The sequence below is a fragment of the Sinocyclocheilus anshuiensis genome, unplaced genomic scaffold (assembly GCF_001515605.1).
Source record: "Sinocyclocheilus anshuiensis isolate Anshui unplaced genomic scaffold, SAMN03320099.WGS_v1.1 scaffold838, whole genome shotgun sequence".
Classification (NCBI taxonomy): domain Eukaryota; kingdom Metazoa; phylum Chordata; class Actinopteri; order Cypriniformes; family Cyprinidae; genus Sinocyclocheilus; species Sinocyclocheilus anshuiensis.
The window spans coordinates 1,044,079-1,056,702 of record NW_015539915.1 but is presented as its reverse complement, the minus strand read 5'-3'; the positions used below and the strand labels follow the sequence as shown (position 1 = coordinate 1,056,702).

General features: G+C 33.9%; 2 protein-coding genes across 2 annotated transcripts in view; both read left to right on the top strand.

The window, feature by feature from the left end:
* Positions 1 to 1,799: 1,799 nt before the first annotated feature.
* On the top strand, positions 1,800 to 8,174 carry LOC107686488 (uncharacterized). Its single transcript, XM_016483523.1, has 4 exons — positions 1,800 to 1,911; positions 2,382 to 2,696; positions 2,761 to 2,906; positions 8,043 to 8,174. Exons 1-4 carry the CDS (start codon positions 1,800 to 1,802, stop codon positions 8,172 to 8,174), a joined length of 705 nt encoding a protein of 234 aa, XP_016339009.1.
* A 1,476-nt stretch (positions 8,175 to 9,650) lies between these two features.
* LOC107686436 (TBC1 domain family member 10A-like) overlaps positions 9,651 to 12,624 on the top strand; it is a 20,862-nt gene continuing 17,888 nt past the window's right edge. Inside the window, exons 1-2 of the mRNA XM_016483429.1 lie at positions 9,651 to 9,786; positions 10,163 to 10,527. Coding sequence (XP_016338915.1) covers positions 10,334 to 10,527 — 194 coding nt within the window. The 5' untranslated portion in view covers positions 9,651 to 9,786; positions 10,163 to 10,333. The remainder of the gene's footprint in view (positions 9,787 to 10,162; positions 10,528 to 12,624) is intronic.

The window sequence follows — 12,624 nt, the reverse complement described above, 5'->3', positions numbered from 1 at the left end:
GTTGAGCTCCTCAGTACTTGAGCAAGCTCTCATCACATTATTGTCCTTGACATCTGCTGCGCTCTTAAAACTCTGGCCATTTGATAATACCTAGAATATCAAGGTCAACTGCAGGCAGTAGATCCTTTTCCTATTTAGTTCCCAAACTCAATCTACCTAACAATCTACCTAATGTTGTTTGGGAGGCAGACACACTCTGTCAGTTTAAATCTAGATTAAAGATCTCTTTAACATAGCTTACACATAATACACTATCACATTTCTATAATTCAAATCCGTTAAAGGATTGTTATGCTGCATTAACTAGGTCATCCGGAACCGGGAACACTTCCCATAACACTCAATGTACTTGCTGCATCATAAGAAGAATGGCATCTACGCTAATATTAGTCCGTTTCATTCTTATTCAGATGGTCACTGCCAGGGGTGCCTGCAGGATTTCAGCTGAGGTATGCACAGAGATACCTTTTTTTTTTAATGAAGGTATTTCTAGACACGTAAAAAATCTTTTAACCCTGAAAACGGCAAAAAGCAATGGAATGGTCAAAGACATCCATTGCATTTTCCCATAGGAAAACAACTGAAAACGCGGGTGCGGGTGGACACAAAAACCATTTCGGATTAATTTGTTTAAAGTTTACTTTCAAAATGTAGTCTTTTGTTTCAGTTGTTTGTAGTTGATTATCCACTTTATCCAGCACAGTTTCATCTCTGTGTTCTTGTTTGGTTTACTGACTGTGAAACGTCTTCAGATGATTCAGCATAGGTGGTGAACCAAGGCTAAAAGTAGCCTATAATGTTGGTGTAATCTATTAAATATACTGTACATCATAAACCCGTCTTTTTAGGCAAATACCAGATATGGGTGTCATGTCAAAATATTTTAACAACCTATGACTGAATTTATCTTTAACGTGATCACAGTTTAATAAAAACATTGTAAGTTACTAAATATTTCATTATTTTGTTTAATTTCCATGGCTAACCAAACAGTGAATAAATTATATGCTGAAAGAGAGCAAAGAACATTTATATGATCACATTATCACTAACTATAGTCTAGCGTGAGTTTAAACTCTCAAAAACTCCCATTATTATCAACAAAGCTGTCTACACAGTGAAATTAAACACTTATTTACATCACACATACATCTGCACTTTGTTGTTTAATGATGAGAGAATTCACGAGAGAGCAGAAGCAGTCAGTGAGCGCGTACACTGAACAAACCTCCGGCATTTCAGTGATGACTAATCTGAACGCCACTAACTGGCCTATTTTACACAATCTTATTGTTGTATTGTATAAAGCACTATATAATTAAAGGTGACTTGACTTGACATATCTGCCACAGTAGGAAAATTAGTTTGGCAATCAGAAATGTAATTCAATTTAAGATTTTTATGTTGGGTAGTTTTATTAGGTTTCCCAGATCTGGCCCAGACTTTGTTAGTGCCCCCAAACCTCAAAACACTGAAACGCTGGCAACATTTGGACTTAAATCTCCTGCAGAAATTAACTTTATATGAAGTTTTTAATAGGACAAAATTGCTGAAAATGACGCAGATGAGTGTTGCAACTTACCAGTTAACAAATAAAAGGAACTGGAAAACTTGTGTTATAACCTCAAAAAACAGAAGCAAAGACAACAAAGCCACAAACCATTATGTCACAAGATCATGTGCTTCACATCTTATGCCCTGAAAATTGTATACTGCTATATAGTCTCAACCTATCCATAAAAAGCATAACTGAAGAGCAGAGCAGTGCAGCCTAAACAAACTATTAATACAGGGTTATAATGTTTGACAGTGAGAGATCAGAGACACCTGAAGTTATTTATAACAATGTAGATACTGTAGGACGTCTTGATCTGAGGATCACAGAAAAACAGCAGCCACTTCGACACACAGGTACTAACATAATTTATCTGATACATTATATCAGTCAGACAAAACTATTTCAGTATCTTTTAAGAATAAAACAAAGTTCTTGACAGTGTTGGGAGTAAAGCATTACAAGTAACGCAAGCTATGTAATCAAATTACTTTTTAACTTGTAATGTTAATGCATTACTTTTTAATTTACAAGTCATATCCGAGTTAACTTTTTCAAATAAGTAACGCAAGTTACTTAGTTTTCCCATTTATTGACACTAAGAGAAATCGGGAGTAAGGTAACACATTGTTATGGTGTTAAACGTAACACATTACTTTCTATAGGAAACAACTAAGTAACGCAATTAGTTACTTTTTCAGGGAGTAACGCAATATTGTAATGCATTACTTTTAAAAGTAACTTTCCCCAAGACTGGTTCTTGATGTAATGTCATAGTGAAGTATAAGTGTGAAGACACATTTAATTTTGTGTCTGTCATCCACAGGAAGTGTCTCAGTGAAGAACAGAAAGCACGCAGCACCTATAGTGTGTTTGTGTCTGCTGTGTTTTCTTCTGCTGATTGCTGTAATAGTGCTGTGTGTGTGTTTCACCTCCGAGAGAAAGCAGTTATTAACTCACATCACTAACCTGACTGAGGAAAGAGAGCATATTCTCACCAAATATGAGCAGATACTGAACCACATCAATAATCTGCCTGAAGAAAGAGTGCAGATAATGGAACACAACAATAATCTGACTGAAGAAATAAAGCAGTTAAGGAATGACAAGAACCGACTGCATAGTTGGCTTTATGAACAAGGTAATTGTCTTTTTAATTGCCCTCAAGTATTAAAAAATACTTTAATAACCAGTTGTATTAACAGATCAGCAAGGGGAACCCTTCAAATGGATTTACTACAACTTCAGTTTTTATTATATTTCATCTGAGAAGAAAAGCTGGAGTGACAACAGCAGAGATTGTCAACAGAGAGGAGCAGAACTGGCGATCTTAAACAAAGATGGGGAACAAGTGAGCGACAATGAAATTTTGTGTGTTTGTTCACAGTGCTGCTTGAAAGTTTGTGAACCCTTTAGAATTTTCTATATTTCTGCATAAATATGGCCCAAAACATAATTGGATTTTCACACAAGTCCTGAAAGTTGACAAAGAGAATCCAACTCTTTAGAGATGGCTTTGAAACATTTTCTAGCCTGATGAGCAACACCAACTCTTTTTCCTTCAAATTAACTGCCAATCCTAGAGATTCACATACTTTTGCCGCTCACAGATATGTAATATTGGATCATTTTCCTGGATAAATAAATGACAAAGTGTATATTTTCATCTCATTTGTTTGATTGTGTTCTCTTTGTCAACTTTCAGGACTTGTGTGAAATTTTGATTATGTTTTGTGTCATATTTATGCAGAAATATAGAACATTCTAAAGGGTTCACAAACTTTCAAGCAGCACTGTATTACACAATGGTAATGCAAAATATTCATAATATTATGGGACATTCAATCTGCACTATATATATATATATATATATATATATATATATACTATATAAATATAAATCTACATGATATACTGTATAATATGTAAGCCCGTTTCCACCACTATATACAAAAATAGGTAAATGTGCCTTTTTATCTAACAATTCTGACTTTTTTCTCGCCATTGTGAGTTTACATCTCACAATTCTGACTTTTTTCCTCAGAGAAAAAGTCAGAATTGCTAGATGCAAACCACGAATTCTGACTTTATAACTCACAATTGTGTTTATATCTTACAATTCTCAGAAAAAAAGTCAGAATTGCGAGATGTAAATTCGCAATTGCGAGAAAAAAAAGTCAGAATTGTTAGATAAAAAGTTGCAATTACCTTTTTTTTATTCAGTGGTGGAAACGGGCCTACATAGTATAGACATGAAGCATTACAGTCCTTTATTTTGTTATTTCAGGAGTTTTTGCAGAAGGTTGTTGAGAACAATTATTTTTGGATTGGTCTGATAAACACAGAGAGTGGGTGGAAATGGAGTGATGGCACCATAACACCAAATCAGTAAGAGATCACTGAAATTAAAGGAATAGTTTTCAAAAATACAAATATACTCACCCTCAGGCCATCCAAGATGTAGCAGAGTTTGTTTCTTCATCTCAACATATTTGGAGAAATGTAGCATTACATCACTTGCTCACCAATGGATCCTCTGCAGTGAATGGGTGCCATCAGAATGAGAGTCAAAACAGCTGATAAAAACACCACAATAATCCACAAGTAATCCACACCACTCCAGTCCATCAATTAACATTATTAATATTATTAACAATTAACATAACAAGTGGATAGCTGCATGTTTGTAAGAAACAACTTCATCAAGGCTTGTTCTGTGCTGTGATCATGCAGCTTTCCTGAAATGACAAGTGATGTAATGCTAAATTTCTCCAAATCAGTTCTTATGAAGAAACAAACTCATCTACATCTTGGATGGCCAGAGGAAGAGTAAATCTTCAGCAAATTCTCATTTTTCAGTGAAATATTCTTTAACTGATCATTAGCCTGAAATCTACAATTAGTATCATACATATCATAAACCCAGTCTAAATTATTTAAAATATAAATACTGGTGTAAAAATCAATGTTCTAGGTCTGGGACTGACAACTGTGCTGCAGTGGGAGCATCAGGGAATGTTCATTATCATTGTGATACTACACACCAATGGATCTGTAAGAGAACGTTGAATTATTAATAAATCACTCATTATGAAACAAATGTGTAAATACAGTAAACTAAATGCATAAAGGATTTTAAACAGCTGCACTCATGCTTAGCATTTGTTAGTCATTATGAAATTTGTGCTTAAGTAACTTCTCTTTTCACGTTTTACCATCAATTCTAATTTTGCAATTTGGTGTCCTTACCAACATTGTTACTGTTTAAAAATGTAAAATAGTTCATTTATTTTGTTTTTATAAATTGTAAATAAATGTACTGTGAGCATCTTGTGCCAAGTTTCTAAGGCTTCTACAGTTATCTCTACTAGAGAAATTTTCTAGGCCTACTTTTTTTTTTTTTTTACCATCACATACCATCACACACAGAGGCATCATGCTCATTCAAAGTGAGAGGGCACGTGCCCCCTAAGATTTTTGAGCCACTGGGATTTTGTATGCAGCTTCCAAAAGACAAAAAATAGCCGATTAATATGTTCTATATTTAATACATACTGGTAAAAAATGTATAGCCTGAATGCACTGTAAGTCGCTTTGGTTAAAAGCGTCTGCTAAATGCATAAATTATTATTATTATTTTTATTAATAATACAATCACACCAGCGTGATTAGAACGTTCAGTGCGTCATATCATCAGCTGCTAGATTCAAATCTGCGTTCGCTGACTGGCGCTGAGCCAGATAAAGACGCGTTTTTACAGCACTGCGCATTAACCAATCACACACGATGCTGTTGAGCTTATGAATGCAATGACCAATCAGAGGTGTTCAGATGAGTCATCGCTAAAATGCCGGTGTTTTCTTTACTCGCTGGCTGACTGAATACCTCTTTTCTGGCGAATTCTCTTGGCAGAAACAACAAAGTGCAAATGTGTGTACGAATCTGTAAGATATTAATTTCATAGTATAAACAGCTTCAGTGATTTTAATGGGAGTTTAGACTAGACTGTCAGTGAAAATGTTCTTTGATAATGTTCTTTGCTCTCTTTTTGTACAATGAAAGTGTTATGATTAGTATCCTAACTTGCAATGTTTTTATTCACATTAACTTTCAATGCTAAATTCACATTAAGGGAAAGTTCACGCAAAAAATGAAAATCATATCATTAATTACTAGGGGGTGTAAATCAGATGGTTCGTCACGATACGATACGATATCGGTTCTCATACCCAGCGATACGATATTTGCCGATACCTCAAAAAAATTCTACGATACGATTACGATTCGATTCGATGCAGGAGTATATCGATCGATATATTGATATTATGATATTATATATGTATTTTAAACAACCATCTACATGTTTACTAACTCACAAATGCAACCAAAATATATAACATGAACATTCACATTTATAACCATATGCAAAATACAGTCATACAATGTACTATGTGAGATGCTTATGTAGAATAGGGGTGTAAATCGGATGGTTCGTCACGATACGATACGATATCGATTCTCATACTCAGCGATACGATATTTGCCGATACCTCAAAAAATTATACGATACGATTACGGTTCAATTTGATACAGGAGTATATCGATCGATACATCGATATTATGATATTATATACCTATTTTAAATAACCATCTACATTTTTATTAACTCGCAAATGCAACCGAAAATATATAACATGAACATTTATCTGAAATTTTCACATCCTGTACCTCAATTGGGACATTCACAACAAAAAAATAGGCCTACACATTTTTTTTAAAATAATAAATAAAATAAACAATTGGAAAAACAATTGTGGCTGCTACTATGGGCTCAGTGCTAAAAATCTTTTCTACAGATGACCAAATTACAAGCAATAGCAGAAAATAAATACAATACAACAAAGACACAAGTTCAATAAACAGTGCTTTTCAGGTTTTTCAGCTCGGTCTAAAATAAATGTTCAGGTATGCTACAGAAATTTAATAATTAAATAGCCTAACTGCATAGTCTTCACTGTATAAATTAAATATAGATGAATCATTTTTGATGTTACAAAGGTTATTTAGTCAGGAGCAGTGAGCACTTGTATTTTACTTTGACAGCATTAGATTTATTATTAGTTTGCTTTCACTTTTAGAACGAAGCACGGATTTAATATACTGATACACGTGCCTTCTGAACTATTTACGTTAAGACATATGCGCCAAAACGCGCATTTTGATGTAATTTTGTATGTATTTATTCATCCATGCACAAAAAAAGCGAAAGAGAGTGTGCGTGCGCGCAGAATATTGTTAAATATTATTGCAATTTCTAATATTGGTTTCCTATCTCATTATACTTTAAAATATAATTTATTTCTGTGACGCAGCACTGTATTTTCAGCATCATTACTCCAGTCCTCGGTGTCACATGATCCTTTTATAAATCATTCTTATTCTGATTTATTCAGTAATATTGTTAAATATTATTGCAATTTCTAATATTGGTTTCCTATCTCATTATACTTTAAAATATAATTTATTTCTGTGACGCAGCACTGTATTTTCAGCATCATTACTCCAGTCCTCGGTGTCACATGATCCTAATCATTCTTATTCTGATTTATTATCAGTGTTGAAACTGTTGTGCTGTTTAATATTTTTTTGGAACCTTTGTTCCATAAATAAAATAAAAAGTTAAAAAGAACAGAATTTATTAAAAATAGAAATCTTTTCTAACAATATCACTTTTTATCCATTTAACACATCCTTGCTGAATAAGAGTATTCTAAAAGTTTCTTTAAAAAAAAAGAAAAGAAGAAGAAGAAAAAGACATTTACTGACCCCAAATGTTTATTATTTTTTTAATAGTTGTGTATATTTAACACAATTTTTATTTTGAATAAATACTGTTCTTTTTAACCTTTTATTTATCAAATAATCCTGAAAAATATCACAGGTCCCAAAAAATATTAAGCAACACAACTGTTTCCAACATTGATTGATTATAAATCATTAGAATGATTTCTGAATATCATGTGACACTAAAATCTGGAAATGTTAAACTTCTTTAAACTATGTTGTCTCTATATTAAAACATTTATCACGTTATGGAAAAAGTCATTCATCTGTATTTTTGTAATTTGTGATGGTGATTTTAGATTGTTGGGTTATTAGATTGTGCGTAAATGATTAAGAGAGCTCGTTCAGAGCTCATCATTTACTATCAGTGCACCTCCTGGATCCAAGAGGTCCTCACTGCAGCCTGTAGCGCGATGAAACAAGAGAACAAAAAGAAGCAAACCTCCTAAACCTCTTGTTTTTGAGATGGTCCTCACTGCAGAACACAAGATCCAAGATCCAACTCCTCCCACCTTACATATACCTAAACCTACCCGTCTCCACCACCTGATCCCTAAACCCACCCATCTCCACCCCTAAACCTACCATCTCCACCCCCGTAGATGTGTATCCAACCCCGCCCCCTGGATCTTGTGTTCTGCAGTGGGGGCTACTGTGTTTTTCCAAGTACTGCTCACTGCAGAGCCAAATGACCTCCAGCTCCCCCTCTCTGGATGTCCAGCTCCAACTCTGTGTGAACGAGGATGGAGCTCCGCCATGTGGTCATGAAGAATGATGTCAACTATCTATATTAATATAGTATCAAAACTTAACGTGCGTTCAGAATGAATTAACATTCACATGTATTTTTTCACCATCAGTTTTATTTCATAATCTTCGTGTGGTTTAAAATGTAAAACAAATAGGCTCTACTATTGTATACATATTATCATTATTATAAATATTTTAATTACACAGTAAGATAACTTTGAGATTTAACTTTAACAAACATTTAACACAGCAATAACTGTTAATGTAATTATTTTTTCCCCCAGCAAGAAAGGAAAAGATAGATGTTTCATTTGTGCAGCGGCTCCCAAAATGTGTGGCTACATTTAAATCTAATGCAATGTGATGCATTACAACTGCAGGCACTACACATTCACTATTTGGTGAAAAATAATTGAAAGAATGGCTCTTGCAAAAGATGCAGAAATATACAGATAATGGAAAAAGCCCCTTTATTTATTTATTTTAATAGCAGGAATGTAAAGGAAATACCACAGAGGGTTAAAATACCTGATTCCCTGCATGTATCAGCATTAATGTGCATGGTATATCATACATGATTGCGATGTCTTTTTCACAGTTCACTTTGGTAACAAGAGAGTAATAAACATTTTATTTATTTATTTTTGAGTTTATATTTTTTTTTTTCAGATTTCACATTAGATTTTGAATCTGCCAAACGCACTTCACTTGCATCTGGCAATTACTGATATTTGAGTCATCCACAGGAGAGCAGCCAAAAGCTTAGGGCAAAAATTAAAATGTTTATATATATAGTTTATTATAAACTATTTAATAAATATGCAGTTCTGCATGCATGTGAACTGAAAATGTAAGCTCATCCATCATGACTTTCCTATGACAATCATGAGAACAGCATGTGAGGGATACACTGTATAATTGCTTTGTCATCATGAAAGGCAATGCATGGTTAAAGATTGAGCACTATGGCAAGTAGCCAAACTGGAAAGCCATTGAGGATTTATTGGTCCCTCCGAGTTCTCTAATTTAAATAATTAATAATAATTAAATATTATTAAAATTATTATTATTTAATACTTTAATTACATTAAATGTTAATGTAATACGCCATAAAATGATAAAACTGTAAATGACATTAAACTGCTGTTCCTGACGCACCAAAGAACGACTTAAAATATGCATGTCAAAAACTTTATGCTCTTATTGATAAAATATTACAGTTTATTGTTGTAATCTTAAGGTGATGTAAATAATACTGTATTGTAGACACGCGCTATAACACTTTTTTGTCCTGGTATTTCTTTATTTTTTTTCATGTTTATGTTTATGTACATTTTAGGTTTTGTTGTTGTTATTCTGTTTTACATGCTCTAAACTGTACGACATTGCTTTATATCTGCCTTGTATTTGTATGTGATGGAACTAAATAATAATAATAATAATAATAATAATATAAAAAAAATGTAGCACGCGCTGTACTGCGCATAATCAGCCACGCCTCCTTAAAACTCGCGGCTGCCACTTTAGCACGAGCCAGTCAGTCAGTCACAAACAAACGCTCGTAAACACAGAGTATATGAAATAAGATTAAAACGATGGCGTCAGAAACATGATACAAATGCTGACTTTACAACACAGTGAGTCTGAGTTTTATTCGTTTATACGGAGAGTTGTCAAGCTGCGCTTTTTACGTCGGGTTAGCATGTTAGCTTATAACTCTTCCAATTGTGGTTTGTTTGACAGAATTTGTCAGAAGACCAACAATAAGTCGAGTTTCATTTAGTTTGATCCATAATAAATTACCAGTCAAGCGCTAAATATATATATTTTTTCAGATTGAGGGGTAATATTAATTGGCTAAGCTAATTTAATGCATTTATTTATATTATGTCTTTATATATGTGTGTCTTCTGTCAAACTGTCGTTTGTAAATGTAGCTAGTAAACATCCACAATGGCCTGTCAGGGTCATATAAACCCGAGGTTTACTTCACGTTAATGTCGTTACCATCAGATATGGCGTATCGTTAGTATCACTGGAGGTTGTGAGGCTCAAATCTCTGAGTGTGTTGATAGTTTGAGGCGGTCGGCAAGAGGAAATCCACTATCTGTGTGTCAAAACACACTTTATTCTTGCTTGGGCCACACGCAGGTGAATTTATCGCGTTTGGGGCTCATATTCAGCATGGCTAAGCTTCAGTCTGGTAACGGAGTGCAGTGGAAGGACCGCAGGAGTCAGCGGGGCCCGGTGGAGAGTCTGGCCGAGCACGAGAGCTCTTCTCTGGGCACAGACTCTGAGCTCAACGGCTTCGCCAACACGGAGATCCAGACAGACAAGTACGGATTCATAGGAGGAGCTCAACAAAGCGCAGGAGAAAAGTAAGTGGCATTTACATGTATGGAGGTAAAAGAAAGACACTAAACCATTAAAAACGGTTTATACTATAGAAACCGGTGATTTAGAATAGCTATGAGTGTATTAGTAACTTTATAATAACTTTCATTCATAACATTAAGAGATATTATTGCATTATGTAATACTCATCATGAACAACAGTTATAAATGTGAAACGTTTGCATGAACATTCAAATGCCCTTGAGCTACTGATTAAGCATTATGTAATGACTTACTCATGAAAGTTACTGTGAAGCATACTGTTTTTTGCTATGCCTTATTGGAGTTTGTCATTTTTTTCACACCTTCATGAGTGTTTTCATTAAGTGGACTCTGAATTGTTTTTGAGGACAGTCTGTCCTGCAGGACTTCGTTCTTGTCCATGTGAGCGCAGATGAGTTGACAGGTCTATAACACCACTGAAGTCCCCAGTGGTTGTTCTTGCTGAGTTCTTCTAATCTGACTAGCTTTGAGAAGTGCTTGCTCAGCTCACATTCCTCCATCCATGTAAGACCGAACGGATGTTGTTATATAATATTTTAAGCTCTGTCTGTTTGGTATCATTTGCTTTCCCTTTCCTGGCACTTTTTGAAATGCAGTGAAATCAAATTTGAGTAACTCAGAATAAATAAGGACTGAATTATTGAGTTAAAAAAACAGTTAATGTTTAGATTTTTTTGTGTTTTATTTTATAAACTTATTAAACTTTTTTTTTTTTTAAATCACAAAGTGTAATATGTTTCCCTACAGAGATTTTGGACATATATACATATATACGGTACAATTTTTAAAAATGTTTTTGAAAGAGGTCTCTTCTACGGTGACACATTGCTGCCACACACATATTATTTTTTCCACTCAATTATGTCGTAATAACGAGATGTTATGTTGTTTTAACAACATCATTTCTCGTAATAATGAGATGTTTTCTCTTTAAAAGGACATATTTTCTTGTTAAAACGACATCTTTTCTCGTAATAATGAGATGTTTTCTCATTAAAAGGACATCTTTTCTCGTTAAAACGTCATCTTTTTTCGTAATAATGAGATTTTTTTTTCTCGTTAAAACGTCATCTTTTCTCGTAATAATGAGATGTTTTCTCGTTAAAACGTCATCTTTTCTCGTAATAATGAGATGTTTTCTCGTTAAAACGAGAAAATCTTTTCTCGTAATAATGAGATGTTTTCTCACTAAAAGGACATATTTTCTCGTTAAAACGTCATCTTTTCTCGTAATAACGAGATGTTTTCTCGTTAAAAGGACATCTTTTCTCGTAACAACGACATCTTTTCTCGTTAAAACGACATATTTTCTCGTTAAAACGACATCTTTTCTCGTAATAACGAGATGTTTTCTCGTTAAAAGGACATCTTTTCTCGTAACAACGACATCTTTTCTCGTTAAAACGACATATTTTCTCGTTAAAACGACATCTTTTCTCGTAATAACGAGATGTTTTCTCGTTAAAAGGACATCTTTTCTCGTAACAACGACATCTTTTCTCGTTAAAACGACATATTTTCTCGTTAAAACGACATCTTTTCTCGTAATAACGAGATGTTTTCTCGTTAAAAGGACATATTTTCTCGTAATAATGAGATGTTTTCGCGTTAAAAGGACATCTTTTCTCGTAACAACGACATCTTTTCTCGTTAAAACGTCATCTTTTCTCGTAATAACGAGATGTTTTCTCGTTAAAAGGACATCTTTTCTCGTAACGACATCTTTTCTCGTTAAAACGACATCACGAGAAAACATCTCATTATTACGAGAAAAGATGTCGTTTTAACGACAAAATATGTCCTTTTAACGAGAAAACATCTCGTTATTACAACATAATTGAGTGGAAAAAAATGTGTGTGGCAGCAATGTGTCACCGTACTCTTCTGCTCACCAAGTCTGCATTTATTTGATCAAAAAACAACAACAACAGTAATATTGTGAAATAATACATTAAAGTAATTGTTTTCTATGTGAATATAGTTTAAAATGTAATTTATTTCTGTTTCATTACTCCAGTCTTCAGTGTCACATGATCCTTCAGAAATAATTCTAATATGCTGATTTGCTGCACAAGAAA